This window comes from Haliotis rubra, unplaced genomic scaffold (genome assembly GCF_003918875.1).
Source record: "Haliotis rubra isolate DU_JTF1 unplaced genomic scaffold, ASM391887v1 Scf379, whole genome shotgun sequence".
NCBI lineage: Eukaryota > Metazoa > Mollusca > Gastropoda > Lepetellida > Haliotidae > Haliotis > Haliotis rubra.
The window spans coordinates 72,927-86,386 of record NW_025767056.1 but is presented as its reverse complement, the minus strand read 5'-3'; the positions used below and the strand labels follow the sequence as shown (position 1 = coordinate 86,386).

The following is a 13,460-nucleotide window of genomic DNA, read 5'->3' as shown; positions in this document are numbered from 1 at the left end:
CTCCTCGCTTGTGTCCAGCATGCGTCTTTCAGCTCTTCTTCTTTCTTTCTCAGCTTCCTTTAATCGCCGTTTCTCGTCCCTACCTCTTTTCTTCTGTTCCCGGTCCTCTTCTTTCTTCCTTCTTTTCTCTTCCCTTTCTGTACGTTTCATCACCTTTAGCTGTTCAATCTCTTCTTCTTTTTTTTTCTATCCTGCAAAATCTGCCTATAGGCATCTCCCGTTATCGCTTTTGGCAGTGACTGTGTTCTTCCTCCTCGTCTCTTTTTCCCATGCGGTACACTCGGCACATTGAGAAATCTCCCGAATGGCGATATGCTGGTCTGTTTCAAGTTCAACCATATCTGGTACATATTGTCTGGAACGTCGTAGCTTTCTGTTTCTCGTACAGCTTCACAGTGTCCTCCCCGAGAATAGATTCAAACACGGACAACTGATCCTGTCCTTGTGTCACTTCTGTGGAATCATGACTGGTGGGCACAGACGCAGTAGAGGCTACACGAATAGTAGGATGTCCAGGATATATAGAGGCTGGGGGAATGAGTGAGTGAGTGAGTGAGTTAATATTTAACGTCACATCGGCAATATTTCAGCCATATCGTGACGAGAACATTTGACATTTAAATAGAATATATATACAGATATTATAAAAACCTGCCGACGAAGGACAGTAAAACAACTAGAATAACACAGATATACATGTAAAACTAGTAATTAAATCTAAAACATTTTAACATTAGGGGACAGCACAATATAAAAATAGGCAATAGATCGCCAACAACTGAGGGTAGATCACCATACTAGCGAGCTGAATAGGCGAAGGTCCAAAGGTTGCATCAACTGAGATGCATGTTCTTGCAAACAGTAAAGAATTACATCATTCTTTTTGCAAATTTCTGATGCATCCCATGTGATGTGTGTTGAATGTCCATCAACAAACAACAGGACAGGAAATTGTACTCCTTTATGCTTGACTGAAGGAATGAAGACATCCCTCAACCAGTCATCAAAGAGTACACTGTCCATCCAACCATTGTCCGATCGTGCCATCGCAGCTCCCTCAAAACCCTCCAAGACATTGTAAGCAAACCGCTTGCCTGGGAATACCAACATAGGGGGAATATAATGCCCACTGGCACTCATATAAGCCATGACAGTGATTTGGGTCTTGTCACTTGATAGACAAACTGATAGACAATAGGTGCACCCCTCGCAGATAATACTTTCCCACTCCTCGGGCAGAGAGGAAACCCCGATTCATCTGCGTAATATATTCGAGACGGGTCAAGTATGACAGTGGGGTCTTGTACATGATTGTTTACATAATCAAGGAAATTTTGATGCCAGCCGACAATTTTCTCTGGTGTTACGATAGCTCGCTCCTTCCCCAATTGAAGTGGTGTCCTGATTGAAATGCTGGGATATCGCTTTAAGAAGCCATAAAACCAATCCTTTCCTGGTTTATTGTATTTAAACGGATTGACACAATTATCCACATCCAGAATGTTTTTCACAGTTGTCAAAAGTTCTTCCCTGGTGCAACCGTACCCGATTCTTGACATGTCCAGCACCCAGTCGGCCAGGCGGTTTTCCTCTGTTTCCGATAAAATGGTTTTGTGACCACATTTTGTTCCATCGTATTTATTGTGCAATGTATCAAACATGGTGGTTTTAGGAATGCTGTACGTTCTTGATGCCTTTGAAAGAGACAACAACCCTTGTCTGACGAGAGAAACTGCATGATCAAAAGTTGATTGGAGATACTTTTTCTTTACTGGGCTTGACGGTTCATCGTCTGCAATTTTGACATAAATCTAGAACGATGGACAGGCAGATTGCAGGACAGTAAATAGACATACATGTCACGGCATACCAATTATAAACTTGTATTTAATCTACATATGAAATATTGATCATTCATAGCATTTAAAGTGTGTTCTTACTTTATGAAAAGTAATTACTGTCATTACTGATGAAAAAGAGTGTTGTATTAAATATTAACAGTATCACTTGATTGATGTTTTGTTCAAAAGGCAGTTCTTATTTTCACTTGTAAATCATATAACTGCCAGGAATAAAACAGGTGTTCTTGAACAGTGTCTGTACATTCGCATTACAAATGTGTTCCGGTGTGTATCTATATCAGATCATCGGGGATGTTTTACGTGTTTCATGTGAAATTTTCAAATATAAATCACTTATCTCTATTTAATAATCTTAATTCTTATTGATTTGATATATGTCTGGTCGCTTTCTCATTGAAACATTATTTCAGTGAATGTATATTATTGAGAAAACTTAACTGTTTTGTGTGCAAAGAGACTCGATCACATCAGGGCATTAATTCCCACTGCTTCGGTGAACTTTCTATTATTTCACGAATACAAAAATGAGGCATACGGAAGATGTGAATGCCGAAAAAAATACTGGAAGCCTTACTTTAAATACATGAGTAATGTGTATGTTTTTTTTATGATATGTTGACGTATTTTGTGGAAGAATTAACTGGCCACGAAAAGTAATGGAATTACGTATTTCAAAATAGACAAGGGTGAATATAATTAAACACTGCTGAAGTTTAAGTCATTTGAAAGTCTTAAATACCATTTGATGTTAGCTTTTACTTTAAGTATCGGTCGATAATGCCTGGAACCGATATAAATAAAAGCAAATAACGTGCAAGGTGCCCGTCAGTCAGTAGTGGAGCACAGTCTAAGGGAAACCACTCTCAACGAAGTCGGGAAATTAACCGCCCTTGACATTCCTGTAAGGTCACGGTCGAATATTTCAATCATTTATCGACATGCCTCAACAAACACGTTCCTGATGTAAAAGTAAGTTGTTCCCCGGACTAATGTTTGGAGTTATAGTCTCAGTTATTAATATATGGCTTGGGAGAACGCGATTGCTTGGACAATAACACACATTCCTTGATCAGTTGATGAAACAATCATCGTTATTTTCAGGAGAACACGACACGTTTCCAAAGTTAGCGATTATTTATTTATAGCACGATCGAACATGTAGGCACTACCCGTGTGTACATCAGGATGTGAATGTATTGTTTAGTTGTCGATATATTGCTTTGAAAGCAACATATGCGTGAAGTACACAGGACAAGGTAAATTCTAACACCTATAAATAGTGAATGGAGACAGGCATAATTATCTTGTTTTGTGTTTGTTTTGACGGTTCATATACCATATGGATGAATTAGTACTGTTTGTTTTATTATCCACAAATAAGCGACACAAATGGTCATTCTCATAGCAAAAATTGCTGAGGCCAATGACGCTTGTTCGGTAAAGGACGACAGGGCTACACAGTGAAGGGTTAGTGTTGATCGGACGGTACAGTCTATATATGGCTAACAAAGCCTAACGTTATGGTTTTGAACTGCGTAATGTACTAAAATAGACATGGTGCTATATTCAGAATGGGGTATCCCAGTTTTGACTAAGACTTGTTGGCTTAACCCTCTCATCGCCGATATACGCACCACGTTTAAGGATGTAAAATCCTGTTTCTTGTCTTTTCGTCAATTTTCTTCTCTAAGTCCTTTGAAGTATATTTAAGGAGCAGACGATCGTTCTTCCGGAAGAGGAAGTTTCTCTTTCAAGGCATGCGCATCAAATTTGCTCTCACGATCGGCAACTTGAGAAAACAATGCGGAAATGGAATTTTGTTCGGTAATACCCAACACCGCTCTACATGTTTCTGATGAATTTATCTTTCACCCAGCAAATTATTACAATTGTCTAGTATTCTCCTTTAAGCATGGATGCAGGCTGAGGAACCAAAGACGTATATACACAGGATTGGAAGCCTTAGGCGATGTGCGCCGCGTAAGCTGACCGTGTTCATTGATAGCGAGTGATAACGTTCCCCGGCCGCGACTCGCGATTGGTTAACCTTTGACCATCTTGCGCTTGCGCATTGCTTTCCGTAGTTACCAAAACATCCGGATAACGCAGCTGTCAGAAATTTTCTCGACGCGATACGTCATGTGTATGTGCATGTCACATGTTCTATACTTGCAGTGATGATTTACTCATCTATGTGATATACCAACTGCGATCGCTATATATCTACCCAAATACAAACAAACACGATGTCAGATTATCTGTATTGGGACGAATCCGATGTCGATTTATCGGCAATGTTGGGTGAATGGACAGAGTACGAATTAGACTTCAGTTCGGATTCATGGTCTGAGGACGAAGATAACTCTACCGAACGACCAAAGCCCAAAACCAAGACAAAACACACTGACACACCTTCCGTAAAGAAGACATGCTACCAGTGTCCTCTGTGCCCCAAACAGTATTTGTCCGTGTCAGGGTTCAGGGGTCACGTCGTCAACAAACACAAACGATACGATGTAATAGGTGAGAGTACTAATATAGTGAATATTTCCATATATGTGATGGTCAGACATAAATGCAGTCTTGTTGATGCAAATAATTAAGACCACAGCATATTCAAGGAATATATTCTTTTGTTTTGAGCCCTTATCATGGTTAATTGAAAGTGTTTAGAGGTAATGCTTAATAAAAATAATAATAATAAGGCACCGGACCCACTCTGCTGCATTTGATGTTAATCTGTAAACATAATAATAATAATAATAATAATAGTAATAATCACAAGTATCCTACTGTTATCTGTACATATGTTTTCAATAAGCAGATGGAGAAAAGCAATATTAATATACAATTATTTTAATCCAGTCAGTCAGCACAAGGTGTCAGACACACAGAAAGCTGGTGATATTACTGCTGTACCTGTCTGTGACAAGGGTATCACCAACACATCAAGCAGCATAACAACCTTTACTGACAACTCATTTGCACAACTGCTTGAGTCTGCTGTCTCCGAAGTGTGCAACAACCCAAACCACAATTCGATCACATCAAAATCTGGAGGTATCATGGTTGAGATTGGCAAAGCAGTGATTTCTTCACCTGTCACAATGCAACATCTCGAAACATTAATCAAGCCACCATTACTGGACACATTGGCCGTTTTTTGGAAAGACAAGCTCTTTCTCATCAGACAAGGAATTAATGTTTAGGAAATTCCATGCAATGAGGACAAACTTTGAATTTTGCGCCAGCTTAAGATCCGTGATCATGAGAGCTTCCAGAGAGACAGAAATGCATGTCCACCTGTTTAGTCAGTGTCTGCTGGACGACCTCCTCAGATGCGCTGTTAACAATTTTACTATAAGTCTGCAGATGGACACAGAGAAGTCTGCAGAATCATTTACACACCAAGACAACTCTGTGCTCTTCTACATATCGGGATACTTGATTTATGCTATGGAAAAAAAATCAAAAAAGAAAGGAAATACAGCCTCTGCATTAATTATGAAAAACCTTTGTGCCTCATCCACTGAGAAGTCTCCTGATTTTGTTACGAAGATAAAAAAAGTGGACTCTGAAGGTGAACCGTGGTGGACTGAAAGTCTGTGGTGATAACTTTTTCTTTCTTGTCCGAAAGATAGAGGCAATATGCAGGCAGGCATCTAATTTATATTATCACAACAATGATTCAAAGACAGCACTGAAAGAGACAATCTTGCAAGATATCACAGTTTCTTACTACTGGGACAAGCTAACTGACTCTGAGGATAAATTAAAAACATCAATCTTAGAGAACATTGTAGATCTATTCCTAAGACTCCGTGGAAGGGCCACTGCAAAACGTGTGCAAAGACAAACGCAGAAGGAAAACGCCAAATCAGTTTTCAAAGGAAAAAAAATCCCAGTCTCTGAGAAAACGATTGAGACCTTACAATGATTAACCTGATAAATATGATATTTTATAATATAATCTGGGATTTGGTATTATTAGGTGAATTGTGTCCCCTGATTTTATCATTAAAAAAAATAAATGTCAGAGATGTAAATCCATTTGTTCCTACTCAACCTTGCAAGGTCAGTGCACATTATATGTGGCAATGGCAAGTATCTCAGTTCACTGTTTCCGATCATCAGTATGACAGACAGACAGACAGACAGAAAGACTGACTCATGGTTTATTTCAGTAACAGAGCTCCAGCCCAAAATATAAACTTCATCACAATTATGTATACAATGTGCATTTACGTTTTTCTTGTCTTATTTACATGGTAAAAAAATTGCCATACATCTCTTATTACATCACTGTTTACTATTCCAGCAAAATTAATAATGATGTGATCAATACTACAATATTTCTTCATGTACACCGAATATGTTTTACAAATATAAAATACATTCATCATCCAATAGAAACATACCCTAGTATTCACATGATTTGCAATACCTCTCTTCAAAAATGACATTTTCACATCTACCAGTTTTCTAATCTAAATGTACAACATTTAAAATAGAATTAAAATCACTGCAATAAAATATTTTATGTTTTGACTGTAGAGAATACTGGGACTGAAATAAGTTATCAAACAATTTTTGCTTAAAAAATCATTAACTGTAGCTTTTTGGATAGCATAGTACATTTATATCCAAACAAAGCCAAATCCATATTGAAATAGAACATTTTTTTTATCTTCTCAAAAGTAGTCTTGCAAAGGTAGTCTTCCAGATTCACCTAAATTTAAAACAATATTTTTACAAGTACATTTTCCAACATTAAATGCATTTGTACAAAATTAAATGTGGACAGATTCAATGGTATTTAAGTCAGAAGAGTCTCATTTTTATCCATAGCATGGTACAGGTCATACAATCAAATATCTTAACCATTTTTCTACACAATTGAAATTAACTAATTTCCTTTGAAAATTATTGACAGAAAATAATGCCTTATTGGCCTGGGATACTAAACATGTTTGAGCTTTGCTCCATATTACCTTTGGGGTAAACACAAGACAAAAGTATTCATATAAAGATACCAAATTAATAGAGTTCCAATCATTAAACCATTTTTCACAAGACTTCAAAGAAGTAAATTCTATAAACAACAACTTTAGTTTTCATTAAATTCACATTCATACCATTTGTTTCACAAAAAAATTCAAGCACTGTAAACTTTCTTTGTAGCTGAACACAAGTATGAGATATGGCTGAGGCATCATCAGCTAAAATGAGTGAATAAATATTATTCATAGCTGGAATCTATAAGTAAAATGCCTCTATAATTTTTGGGATTGTTTTTACAATTTCACTGGTGGCGCGTTGTCCTGTGCTTAAAGCTCAGGTCACAAATCGGTGAAGTTAAGCAGCGTCGAGCTCGGAGAGATCTTGGATGGGTGACCGTGTTTGGCAGCTTGACTCCTGAGAGTTTCTAGGACTAGTCCTGCCCCACAACGAAGCACATGTCATACATGTGGTCTCACCTTAGGAAAGTGAGTTTGTTCAAAATTGCCTCTGTTCACCCAGCAGGAAAATGGGTACCCGGTGGAAAAAAGTCATATGACTATAACCTTCTAGTGCCTAACAGGCAGCTTGGGTTATCCGGGGTAATAATGGCCTTGATTGTTAGCGCTATGACACATTATTATTATTATTATTAAATATTCCTCAAAACTCTCTCTATATATACAGACATTGATAATGATCTCTGTGAGCTGCAAGACCTATAATTTTGGCTGCAATTATCTGTAAACCATGGTGGATGTACACCCACAGTATGAGTTGCCGCATCATGTAGCAACTTTACAAATAAAGATACAGACTCATCAATGCTAGAATACCTGCAATACATCTGCCTGTACAAGGTATTTCCATAATCATTTAACCACACAAATTTACAAAATATTTCATTTCATATCCTTATGGTCATTACAGCTGTTACCATGGTTACCTGGCATATGGCTATCTACATTGTTTACAAGAAATCTCTAGTGAAAATATAATCATGTTTATGGAAAGTTACATGAAAAATCAAATGTACAAATACCAAAGTATCCTAATACATGGAAATTGATGAGGATGCCAACATGTTGCACCATTATGTGTGACACATGTAAAGTGAATTCACTGGTCATTAAGTACTCTGCCATACCCTATGTACTCTGAATGTACGCCACAGTTCAGCAAATTCATTGCCATAGTTATTATGCCGTTCATGTTCCTAGGACTGTCAAACACAGTGGGGTAGTACTCTGCACACTACACATATTCAACAATGTCATCAGAAATGTACTTTAGAAAGTCCTTCATACTGGCATTCAGATCACCACGTAGGAAGACATGTTCCTCTGGATAGTCTGATTTCACTCTGTTACTGTAATAGTCCAGTGTTGAGATACCATCATTGTCACAGCCTTCACAGATTGGTGAATTCTCTGGAGATATGTAGGGGAATAGTAGAATTATGTATCTGTCACACTTAAAACATACTGTCTCGCCTTGAAGCTGAGCCTTTCAAAGTTTTCATTCATGATCATGAAATAGGATGTCACTTGATTATCTCATCCTCTTTGCTAGTGGCGTATTGTCCACAGCAAGTGATCCCTGTTGTCTTTTCTTGGAAACGTTTCCCCCGAATAGGAGCAAGTGCTTGAGATCCAATTACTCTGAGTTCAGAAAGAGTGTTCCGGACATCAAAAAACTGTTGGATTGTCGTTCGATCCACCTTTATGTCTATAATGAGCGAAATGTTCTTCAAGGGGATCTTGATTAAATCTGTGGGTCAAAACAAAACTTGCTCCTTCATGCAAAAGAAACTTAGTGCATTCTACAATGGAGTTCACACTGATATGGAGACCATTCAATGTCTGTTGACTCAGCTTCATATTTGTTCGCTGACGTAGAGTATATTGTCCTGCCCTGTTCATTACTGCCACTTCCCAGTCATTGAAATATTGTAGAAACTCATCAGTCAGATAGTGAAATCTCGAGTCATCTTGTGTCCTATATGGTTCTAGGTCTGGGTTCCTCTTGCGTTTTGCCTCCTCTAAATGTCTAGTGTTAAGACAGTCGAAGAAACGATTCATATGGCGAATAAATTTCACAGTTTCTGTCACATGGTCCCCATAAAGTTCTTCCAAAGCATCTGCAACTGTTTTGCTGAGTACTTGTGCAGCTAGGTTTACTTTCATCTTTGCAAATGATGATAAATGTACATGATGTCTGGTTAATTTGGGACATAGGGTAAATAATGGTGTTTCAACATGATCTTCATACAAACGAATAATATGAGTCCATGAAATGCATTTCCCACTTTTCCAAAGATTTCGTGCCAAATTATGTGCTCCAGAATTTGAGAAACAGTTTCTTGTTGTTTTCAATAAGTGTGGGACATCAGATATGAAATACAGTTTCCTGGTGGGAAACGAATATGGGTTTAAAGTCCAAAAAGTATTCTGCAAATTTTCATCACGATGTAGTTTGAAGAATTTCCTGTTAGGTGTTGCCCCATCACATGTAATAAACAATGGCTTCAACCCGCATTCAATCGTTAGTATTCTCACAGTTTCCCATATTGGAGGGTATAAAGTCGCTGAAGTTATTCCATCAGTAGCCAGACAGAAAAATGGATACTTCAAAGATGTAGTGATGCCTCTCACCATAACAACCAGAATGGATTTTGCAAGTTTGGGATCACTGTCAATAAGCAGATTTTCCATATTACTGATGTCATTCCCGGTTTTGTCCAGCTCTACATATCCGACTAACTCGCCGCTTTTCTTGTCATAAACCAGTCCTTCTGATACTTTAATTTCATCTTGGAGGATCCCAACATAGGATTTCCATTCTTCCTTGTACATTCCACATTTTTCAGCCTGTTCAATCAGATGTTCAGTAAATCTTTCATGAAAGCCACATGTACTCGGCAAGACATGTGAATAGTCAAATAAGGTACGGGTACTTGGAAGAGCAATAAATCCAGAATCTCTGGCCACATTGTAAGCTTTCTGACTTTTGCTACGTAAATACAAACACCACTTTACCATCATAGGGTGCCACCTCATTGCGGATTTGTTTTTTTGAGTTTTGCATACTTTAGCTGCTGGTCCCAGAAGAGCCTTTGAGTGGAAGTTTCGTCTGGATAACTTCTCAAGACATCACTTGTGTATTGTTCCACAAGTTGTAAGAGTTCTTCGTTTTCACTGTAGCTCAACACATGTCCTTTTGTTTTGATGACATCAAGCACCCGTCTTTTAAGTCGGTCAAGTTCTGCTTGAATTGATCTCTTCTCATGTTTTAGCATATTAATTTTTTTAACCAGATGAATTCTGTTCATAGTACTGTGGGGTGTTTTCTTCAGAGAAAATGTTGACACAGTGTGGGCCTTTTTGACGTGAATCCTTCTTCCGCAGAGTATTTCTGTACAGATCACAGTGTTTGCACCTCCTCTTTGATTGAACCAGTAGACAGCAATTAGTTGAACGTATTGTTGACTCGTATGGAATGTCACCTCTGATAGCATGGATATCTTCCCGGTAGGCAACAGCAGAGACACAACCTGAACTCTTGTAAATTCCAACACCTGAGGGCACCATGGATACATACTGAGCCTCAAAGTTTCCCATGCAAATGTCCCATCGCTCCAGTTTGGACTGTAACTTCTGGATGTCTTTCACAGAATGATATATATGTGGAAGACCAGTCCAAAAATCATGATTAGTATTTACTTCCTTGCCATGGACAAATAAAGTTGGTTTCAATGACTGATTGATGATCAAATTCAGTCTCATGGCCTGGCTAGGTTCATGATCATATGGTTGAACAAATCTCAAACCATGTTTATTGGCACCAGAAAACAGTAAGTGTCCAAAGGCTGATAGGTCTTGCTTAACTTCATCCATAAGGGAAAGATATCTTGCATATGTCCTCTCAGTCAACAGTCTGCAAACAACCACATCCAGTTCATCTTCAGCATTATACTGGAATACTTTGTGGAGAACAACATAAAACGCATTGGCAGAACAGTTGTCAGAATCTGTCACTTCACTGTAAAGGGGTGTGGAAGGTGATGGATTGCTGTCTTTTAGATAGAAATTATCCCATGCAGTTTCCCATCCGGCACTCTCACTGCAGTCTTTTCTGAAAAGTGCAATAAATTACAATGACATCACATACAAATAATATTTGTTTTACAAATATTATGTAATTAAGAATATATGTCAATGAATAGAAATGGATATATTATCACTCATTGAAACACTTCAGGGAGAAAACCAACATCAGCTTTAAAAATAATAACACACATATAATATGGATGGAGATGACTTTACAACACCATGACAGAACTGTTTGTTACATGTCATTGTGATCTAGCAAGTAGCTGTCTCATATTGACACATGGTAAACATATGGAGAGGCGAGGGTGGGAGAGATGTCAGAAAGGGGGGTGGAGTTGTTTGAGTGGAGATTGAATGGTGGTATTCATTTGCCCATATAGTTGGCATATTAAAGTTTGTCTAAAGTCTGGTGTAAAAGTGTGGAAATATTTATAAGTATTTTTTGTATAAAACAGTACTGTGTATTCAAGAAATATTTTAAAAGAACAAGAAAATATAACAAATCTCAAATGTTTGTGGCTACTCACATAGGAAATGAGTAGGAGTGGTCTGCAGCAACATGTTCAACTTGCTTCTCTTCATCATAATGTTCATAACTGTGCCGCCTTTTCTTTCTACGGCCTATTGCCTTTCTCTTGGACACAGGCCGAGGAGTTTGAGGCATCTAAGATACAACAGACATAATGAACAATGATAAACACAAAAATATATTACTTACAAACACCTGCATGAGCTCTTATGAGCTCAATACATAGCACAGAGTATATGGCAATATACACCAAAAAGTAAGATAAATTATTGATACAGAGACTTTGAAATTATATCATTCAGAAAATTCATTGTGGTTCAATGCATTTAATATAAATAGACCATATCAATATACATTTTTATCATATATGACATGCATTATCTTGAAAACATGTGGAAATAAAGATTCCTACCAACTCGACAAGTAGTATGCTATAGACCATGACAGACCAAAACAAATATTGCAATATACATATTTGTAATATATGTTTTCTAAAAATCTTCATTACTTTGGGTTAAATAGACATGTATTCTATCATTTTATCAAAATAAGACAATCAAATATTTCCGATAAAAAAAAACGAAAATATCAGGACTACTGATGGTGATACATCATGTACATAGGTGAATAGTGATCAGATAAAATTTAACATTTTTAATTGCATGTTTTGAGGGCGAAATTGACGTGAAACTAATAAAATTCTTCATGAATACAACAAACATAAATTGAAATTTTAAAATTCATTTTGTCTGGAAAATATGGTTCAGTGCATGATTTGGAAATTGTGACAAAAAAATCACAATGGATATGGACGATGCCACTGAATATTTCTATTTGACACAAATATCATGACAATCGCGAGTGAAAATCTATAAATAAAAAATATATTTAACCATTTACAACATCGTAAGTACATAGAGAATAAATGGTTCCATTATCTGACCAAAGTAACTAAGGACTTCCTGCACCCCCTGCAACGTAAATTGACGCACAAATAGGACATAATGTACAATTTTGCAAACTGAGCGTGTCAACCATATTGGTTTCGAAGTCAGCGCCACAAGTGACGACTGGCCAGCAGTTCAAAAGGATTCTTTGCCAAAAATAATAGTTAATCCTTTGAAAACAGATGCCGGTGGCTTTCGTTTATGTTCTAAGTAATGATAATTCTTACCTTTGATTCATGAAATGCTATCTAAATGCCGCATTTATCTGACATAATCCCACATATGATGCTATCCTTTCCGGTGTCCAGCGTTAGCGAATTACCCACGATGCACAGCGCGCAGACACCCCTGTTGCGGCAAATGAGCGCGACCCACATCAGAGCGAGACTGTCAGTGGAGGCTTCCAATCCTGTGTATATACGTCTTTGGAAATGAATTTAGTAAACGGATCTTAAAATATTCCAGTCCATCAACAGTCAAAGAAAAAACAAAAACTTTTATAGTATAGTGCATTTAAAATTCATCAGTAGAAACATTTTGTTTTTTCAGTTGTTGAGGTTAGGACCATTAACTGCCAGACAAGAAAGCCCACAATTTGTGTTGAAAAGAAAAGGAAACAATGAAGTAATTGACCGCGATGACGTCGTCGAACAATTAAACCATGTCAAACACAACGGGAATTTGGGTTAGCTTTGACTTGTTTGACCCAGAATATCTGCCAGTCGAAAGCCACTCGAATGTCGAACTATGACGTCACTTGACAACAGAACTGATAGTGGCCCGTCGTTAAGGTTGAGTCCAATATCATTTTCGGCGGCCAGCAAATTTCTGATAACAGGAGGGCCGTTTCATGATAATTCCATGTATTTTAGCTATTAATTTGTGATAGAATGTATATATTTATCCAAGCAAATTAATCTCAACTTACGAGTTCACAATCGCTGCAACGTCTTCCCATGCACTGATTTTTTTCTTGTTGTGATGTTGTTCTTGTCCGACTGACCCCGTCCAG

At 37.6% G+C, this 13,460-nt stretch overlaps 2 protein-coding genes across 2 annotated transcripts; one reads left to right on the top strand and one right to left on the bottom strand.

The window, feature by feature from the left end:
• The first annotated feature begins 3,799 nt into the window (after window positions 1-3,799).
• LOC124286204 lies at window positions 3,800-5,071 on the top strand. Its single transcript, XM_046722549.1, has 2 exons — window positions 3,800-4,385; window positions 4,728-5,071. Exons 1-2 carry the CDS (start codon window positions 4,109-4,111, stop codon window positions 5,069-5,071), a joined length of 621 nt encoding a protein of 206 aa, XP_046578505.1. The 5' UTR covers window positions 3,800-4,108.
• A 5,097-nt stretch (window positions 5,072-10,168) lies between these two features.
• LOC124286203 lies at window positions 10,169-12,871 on the bottom strand. Its single transcript, XM_046722548.1, has 3 exons — window positions 12,676-12,871; window positions 11,500-11,636; window positions 10,169-10,994 (listed from the first exon to the last, which is right to left on the bottom strand). The coding sequence occupies exons 2-3, from the start codon at window positions 11,634-11,636 to the stop codon at window positions 10,169-10,171; spliced, it is 963 nt and encodes a 320-aa protein (XP_046578504.1). The 5' UTR covers window positions 12,676-12,871.
• Window positions 12,872-13,460: the final 589 nt, after the last annotated feature.

Coding starts and splice junctions, on each gene's coding strand:
- LOC124286204 (XM_046722549.1), top strand. CDS start 4,109: ATGTCAGATTATCTGTATTGGGACGAATCCGATGTCGATTTATCGGCA. Junction 4,386..4,727: donor CAAACGATACGATGTAATAG/GTGAGAGTACTA, acceptor ATTTTAATCCAG/TCAGTCAGCACAAGGTGTCA.
- LOC124286203 (XM_046722548.1), bottom strand. CDS start 11,636: ATGCCTCAAACTCCTCGGCCTGTGTCCAAGAGAAAGGCAATAGGCCGT. Junction 10,995..11,499: donor CACTCCTACTCATTTCCTAT/GTGAGTAGCCAC, acceptor TGCACTTTTCAG/AAAAGACTGCAGTGAGAGTG.